General features: G+C 34.1%; 1 protein-coding gene across 1 annotated transcript; it reads left to right on the top strand.

Moving 5' to 3' along the window:
* The first annotated feature begins 496 nt into the window (after positions 1 to 496).
* On the top strand, positions 497 to 2,576 carry LOC120167012. Its single transcript, XM_039176152.1, has 5 exons — positions 497 to 712; positions 1,561 to 1,767; positions 1,876 to 2,016; positions 2,118 to 2,264; positions 2,412 to 2,576. The coding sequence occupies exons 1-5, from the start codon at positions 497 to 499 to the stop codon at positions 2,574 to 2,576; spliced, it is 876 nt and encodes a 291-aa protein (XP_039032083.1).
* Positions 2,577 to 7,158: the final 4,582 nt, after the last annotated feature.

The raw sequence follows: 7,158 nt of genomic DNA, 5'->3' as shown, positions 1-7,158 counted from the left end.
AGAAAACTAAATTCTATGATTTATTTACTTTTTTTAAATAGGAAAATAAATCTAACGATTTATTTATTTTTACATATCAGAATCATACAAGATTCTTATGAAAATATATTTATTGATTTATTTCCTTTTTCAAAACAGGAGAACAAATTCTACGATTTATTTCCTTTTATAGATCAGAATCATGTGAGATTCTCAAGAAAAATAAATAAATTCAACAATTTATTTTCTTTTTACAAAATAGGAAAATAAATTCAACACTAAAAATCATAAGAAACGTGTCACAAGAGCTAAAAAAATGCTTATTATAAAAGTAGAGAAAAACATATCACAAAAATAGAGATTCTCGTCGTACTTAACCTTATACCAAATATTCATGTGCATCAACTTACTTACAAAAGCAAATTATTACCATAATACATACATATATAATTATTTCCCTACTAATTGAACATGTCACGTAGGGGTGGAAAACAATGGGATCAAACAAGAGGTTTTAATGTATGTGGAGTTGAGCCAATGTCAAGTGTTTGTTTGTCTTTTCTTGGACCTCGAGAATCAAAGAAGTGGCATCAAGTCTGGGGTCCCATTTACCAATATGCCACTTACTACTACATACAGACAAAAGCAGTATCAGTGTGCAAATGACATTCTTCATGCTAAACTAGGAGATGTTATTCAGCTGATTTACTTTCTTTTAAGAGATGCCATCTCAGTATGGAAATAGAAGGAAATAATTATTGATTATTGGATTCCAATTTGAGACAAAAACTAATATTTTATGTTGGCATAAGTGGTTGGGATTTAGGAATTTGAGTTTGTAATGTCATGTTCGAATTATACCACCGTCACTCTGGGTGGGCAATCTGTAAATTCCTACGTATCCAATTACGTCTTAAGTATGCCCTAACCCTTAATTAGGGAACCACTCCAAACATAAACTTTTATGTACCAAAAAAACTCTTAATAAATCCTTATTATCATATGATTTATTTCCATTCTACAAAAATAAATAATTTTTAATATCATTTGAAGGTTACCATTTAATCCTAATAAATCAATGGGTAGTTGGGATAATAATATCTTCTTTCATTATAAAGTAGTCTCGCTTATTTAAGTCCTGCATCTAAGCCGAAGCACCCAACCAAAATTTCTCAATCTACCAGTTTGGCTGCTCCGCTTTTATTGCTTTACTTTTGTTTGGAACTCTATTTTCTCCTAGCGAATCATATCGGTTCTTCATTGTGAGAGAGAGAGAGAGAGAGAGAAAAGGGGGTCCGTGCTTTGTTTGAATTCTGAAGAATCGAGGAGAGTTGTGAACTGGTTATTGGCGTTTTCAATTTTAAAGCCACTTATACAGAGATTAAAAAAAAAAGAGGAAAAAACCACTAGTTTTTGTTCTTTGATGTTTATGAGTGTAAATGGGAAATAGAGCACATCAAACTGAGCCAAGCTGGGTGTTCGGCAATGACATTTACTCTAGAATCTTGCAGTTTTACGTAGGTCAATTCAGGATCTGTACGATTAATAATGTTTGTTTATATTTCTTGATGCCTAATGCAGAATAACTCCGTTCGGGTCTCAATGATATCCGAGTACGACCTCGGAGGAGAAGGTGATCTGTTCAAAGCTCCGGAACCCATCATTGAAGAACCAGGTGACATCTCATTAATGTCCCAAGGAATCAAGGCAGCAGATGTTGAATCAATCCAAAATGAGCAGCTTTTAGATGTTCTCTATGAGTGTGAAAAGGATATGATGGCGCAAGCCGTGATAGAAACACCACTTCCCGTCGTCCTAGATCTTGTGAAGACCGACGAAAACCGATATCTCCGAAGCGAAGTGCACTGTATTACCGATATGTCGTTACCGTTACAGAAGAGTGTCAGCTCGGGTTGTTTAAGCTCAATGGAATGGGTGCAAGGGGCTGTGATCAAACCTAATTTTCCGGATTTCACTCGAATGGATTTCCGCTCTGCTTTCGGAATGAGGAGAGCATTTAGTGAAGGAGATATACAGGTTAGTGTCTTAAGATTAATCTGATTCAAGACTTTATTTCTTTAGCTGACGCACCATATTTTAGGATGAGCAGGGTTATTGATATTGAATTTTTATGACAGACTCTTGGCAATGGTAATGTGAGCACCATCAGCTCGCATCCGGATCAACCGATAATTCTCAGCATCTGTTCCGCCGAGGATCGTAGGGAAAAGCTTTCCAGATACAGGAATAAGAAGACAAAGAGGAACTTTGCAAGGAAAATCAAGGTATTTCAATCCCCATGCATAGCTCTTGCATTTGTTCACTATCTTTTACAATCAAACAAGGAAGGACATGTACGGAGTCCATGGTTATTTCTCTGATCCTTTCCCCGACGTTCGCATCGAACTCGTGATATGTTTCAATTTTTCCAGTATGCTTGCAGAAAGGGTCTTGCTGACAGGCAACCGAGGATCCGCGGAAGGTTTGCAAAGACTGAAGAATGCGTAACTCCAAGAGGCATTAGTTGCTTGAGTAATAAGGTAATGGCAAAAATATCAGTAGTGTCAACTTGGCACATGGAAATCTTATACGGTTAATGCTAAATAAACCAGAAGTCAGTTCCTGAGAATAATTCTATCTTATTTGCTATGACAACTTCCTCTCCTCTATGATACAATCTACATGTAGGATGTAAATAACATGGCAAAGCAGCAGAAATTTGTAATTATATATATAGAAGGACGATGTTTATACAATGTTGTTTCTTGTTATACATCCGGAGAGGTAATTTTGTGGACATCAATTAGCCACAAATTGATTGCCTTTGATTGGTGGACAAGAATGTTGGTATTGGATTTTTGTATGATGGCATCAAAGTATACTCAAGGAAATGTTTGATTTTGATTAGGAGTGGAGAAATGAGTTTTCAATAATTTTTTTTGTCAAAGCATGAATTATTATTGTTTACTTTGGGAATTCAATTCCAACTAGGGATGGCAATGGGTCGGGTTTTTGGGCCACCCGACCCGACCCGAGAAGAAAGGGTTCTCCACCCGTGACCCGACCCGACCCGACAAAATTAATGTTTCACCCGACCCGACCCGACCCGAATATATAACTTAGAAACCCGACCCGAATATATAACTTAGAAACCCGACCCGACCCGAAATAAAAAAAAATTAATTCAATGAAAACAGTGACTTAATTGGAAAAAATTATATATGGAGGGATATTATTGTAATTATCCCTAAATATATAAGATAAAATTATATATATTTTTCGGGTCGGGTCGGGTCGGATTTTTTTTACCCTAAACCCGACCCGACCCGAACAGTGCATTTAAAAAAACTCGACCCGACCTGACCCGAATCCGAAATTATTTTAAAAAAATCCTACCCGATCGGGTCAGGTCAGGTCGAAACCCGTCGGATTCGGGTTGAGTTGCCATCCCTAATTCCAACCATCCTTTGCTACTATAATTTTCAAATGTGGAACAATTCAATTGTTTTTGTGGTAATTTTTCAGATAAGTTAAAATATAAGCAAAAGGGTACGTAATTTTTTTAAAAAAAAATTACGTGAACCATGTATTTTTTTTCCACACCCATGTGACCTTCAAACTTAGAAAACAAGCTTATCGTTATTAACCGTTACGGTACTGACGTGATAATCCAAATGACTAGTGATGTAGCTGATGATATAGCCGATGAGTTAAATTGATTTTTTTTAGTTCAATGGTCAAATTGTTCTTTTTAATTCAAAGACTTATTTGATTTTTAAGAAAAATATTTAATTTTTAAAATTTTAATTTAAACTATATAAATATAGAAAAAAATTAAATATAAAAATAGTAAAAATAGAAATTAAATTATTTAAAAAATTAAAAATACACAAATAAAAGGTAATGATTGAAAATGTTCTTGTTAAATGATTTATTCAATTTAGAGATGAATTCTAATATGAATTTATTTTATTTAACCGTACAATTATATTGTTATGTTCATACATGTCAATCTTAACGAGAGATTTTTTTATTCAATACAAACAATTTTTCTATTCCTTGAAAAATTAAAAAAAATATTAGGGATAATAAAAAATTTCAAACTCGTGGATTTCATATTTAGTGAATTTTATTTTCTCTATCATGTTATATTCACTAAAATATTCTTTTTTATTGTATAATAATTTTCTAATTTTTAATTATATATTTATGCTAATTTATATATAAATTTTAATTTTATAACTTTTAAATTTTTTTTTATAAGACTACAATTTTATTCAATTCATTTTATAAAAGTTTAGTGTAATTTAATGAAATCGAATTAGAAAGACATTTAGAGTTTATAAGATAATTAGGGGTAAATAGATAAAATAAATTTATATAGGATGAAAAATTCATGTGTATATAAATAAAAATCAAGTTAAATTAAAGGAAAATATAATAATATTTTTTATTTTTAGTAATTTAATTTTTATTTTTGATATTTAATTTTTGAGCAATTTTTATTTTAAATTAGAAATATTTTTTTTCTAAAAATCAAATAAGTCCATAATTAAAAAATTAATTAGAGCTCGAACTCAATTAAAAATCAATTTAGTCTGTTACCACATCATCAATCATGTCAACAACCATCGTGAATTGTCACGTCAGCATCGTGGATTGCCACATCAACAGTGTAATAGTCAACGACGTAAACAGTTGGTCAAAGGGCCACGTTAAATTTATTTTCTAAGTTTGAAGGCCAATTTAAATGTAAAAAAATACGATGACTACATTGGATTTGTTATAAAAGTACAATGGCTCACGTACCCTTTTGCCAAAAAAAATTGGCTTAAGGTAGTTACAACTTACTAGTGTTCTTCGGATAGTTTGGTCTAACGTGTGTTATTGGCTAAATATTTCCTATCCTTTTCACAACCAATGTGGCAGATAAGTTGGTTGTGGAGCAAGATAATCGATCAAGAACTTTATGGCGGAATACAACTGTTTCGCAACCAATGTGGAAGGTGTGCTTGCGACTGGAGATTGAAAGCCTGCCAACAATACATTGGTAATCTCTCTCTCTTTTATTAAGCTAATGTGATTACAAAGTAATATCTGTTCTAAATACTCTCAATCATTTGATAATGATCGTTGTATCCGTTGGTGCTCAAACCCGTAACCTCTTAGAATAAAAACTATTCCTTTAACCACAAAAGTAAGAAGTAAGTTGATTCGTGTTACATAAGTAATCCTGATTGTTATTGTTTGTGACAATGTGCTGAAAGGAGAGATCAATATAATAACGAAGCAGATGAAACGAAAATAGTCATCAACCACCAAGGAATGCTCTGTCTGCACAAAGGGCCTGGAAAGTTTAGTTTGACGTTGAGGATTTCAAAGGTTTAGTAGTTCGACGGGAGGACTTGTCACAGTTCTTGCAAAATCAGTAACATCGTGAGAAGATGAAACAGAAAACGACTGCAACATATTATTTCATCGAGAATGATGTCTCACCGAAAACGGTTTTTAAAGATCAATTTTGATGTTTTTATCTCTCAACTTTAGGAAACAATTCTTTTACATATTATTTACGTACATTCTGAAAACTAAGATCACATCACACCGGAGAAGAGTAACATTCAAGAAGTTTTCATTCCGAGCTTCTGAAATGCTAGCATTGTCGGCTGAAAACTCAGAAGCAGCCCCCTAACTGCAAGGTGGTGGAATGTAATACAGGTTAGAATCAGCACTAGGTGTTTATTTTACCTATTTATGTTGTTAAAAAGGTTGCAGATCAAGAATAAGGGAAATGCTGAGGTTTTAATCTCAAACTTGCTAGATGATACATAGCCAACTCCTAAGGATGATAGCATAAGCCAACTAAATTAAGTTCTGGATTCATATGGTTTAACTCTAAAGGATTAACTACGTTCCAATGAAGCAAGAATCTAAGACTGCAGGAGATCATTTTACTTACCAGAATAGCCTCGATCTCCCTCTCGGAGACAGGAGTACGTTTCGGTAAAAGAGATGCTTTTCCTCCAGCAGCAGTGTTGACAGGTGGAGCAGGAACGTCTGAACTTGACCTTGCAATCAATCCATTGACGATGTCTGCACGTTTACTTGTTGCTTGATTTTCAGCAATAGATCCTACACAACAACACAAACTTTAAAAGTGATTTGGAATACGCAAACATGGCGCTACATCTTTCCCTAAACATAGCTCAAACCTAAAAGATGAAAATTTTCAAATCTGAAACAACTCAAAATCGACTAGAAACGAACCTGATCCACTCGTCTGCCACCTCTAGTTAAGAGTTAATGACTCAGTAGAAGAAATATTAGTTCATTCAACTCAAGGATTGTATACAGATTATATAATAATTGGTCTGAAACAACTCGAAACAATCCATCCTTAATCATCCGAAGGAAAAGAAAATGAAGTTCGTAAAATTTCAATCTCTAACTCACTAGAACTACATCAGCAACGTTTCAATACTACAAGTATCACAGCCAAATTTGGTAGATTGCATAGCTCTCAGGAGTTGTTATGTTCAACATGTATTGCTTCGCATCTTACAGCTATTTTGTTTCCAATACATGCTATTGTTTTGGATTTAGGGTTCGAATCTTGACTATGAAATCTATTTTGGGATTCTGTTTCCTTTTTACCAGGTAAGGCTGGTGCATGTTGGAACCTTAATCAGATCCATCCCAAAAATGCTCAGATAACAAAATGGCAACTCCCTGGGAAGAATAAGAAATCTGTATACGGAGTAGATCTCCGGAAACCTCCGAACTTTCAACTTGCTTATATTCTCTAAACACAGATCTCTGATCAACTACAATACATGGACAAGACCATAGACAGGCCACATAATGCATCATAACGAAATCCAAAATCGGACTACCAGATCTACCTAACCTGTTAACTTAAAAATAGCCATAATAGCCATACTATTGACACTGAGTCCCTCTAAATAACCAATCAAGACGAAGAGGAAGAACGAACCATCTATAACCAGTCGACCCTCCTTCCTCGTGATAATTCACTCACTTCTCTCTCCAAAACAGGCCAACAGCCGATCTTTCGGTTCTCGGTCCGAATTAAAAGGGTGAATAACTAACTACTCAAACTTATTCCCATCAACAAGTATATACTAAATCCAGTATCAGCAGTTCACAGTGGACCATTTA

The sequence above is a fragment of the Hibiscus syriacus genome, unplaced genomic scaffold (genome assembly GCF_006381635.1).
Source record: "Hibiscus syriacus cultivar Baekdansim isolate YM2019G1 unplaced genomic scaffold, ASM638163v2 tig00111659_pilon, whole genome shotgun sequence".
In the NCBI taxonomy this organism is placed as follows: Eukaryota; Viridiplantae; Streptophyta; class Magnoliopsida; order Malvales; family Malvaceae; genus Hibiscus; species Hibiscus syriacus.
This window is presented reverse-complemented; position numbering and strand designations above follow the sequence as displayed.

Excerpts from the sequence above, each read along its gene's own strand:
- LOC120167012 (XM_039176152.1), top strand. The coding sequence starts at position 497 with ATGTATGTGGAGTTGAGCCAATGTCAAGTGTTTGTTTGTCTTTTCTTG. Across the intron at positions 2,017-2,117 it reads TTAGTGAAGGAGATATACAG|ACTCTTGGCAATGGTAATGT; the intron begins GTTAGTGTCTTA and ends TTTTTATGACAG. Across the intron at positions 2,265-2,411 it reads ACTTTGCAAGGAAAATCAAG|TATGCTTGCAGAAAGGGTCT; the intron begins GTATTTCAATCC and ends CAATTTTTCCAG.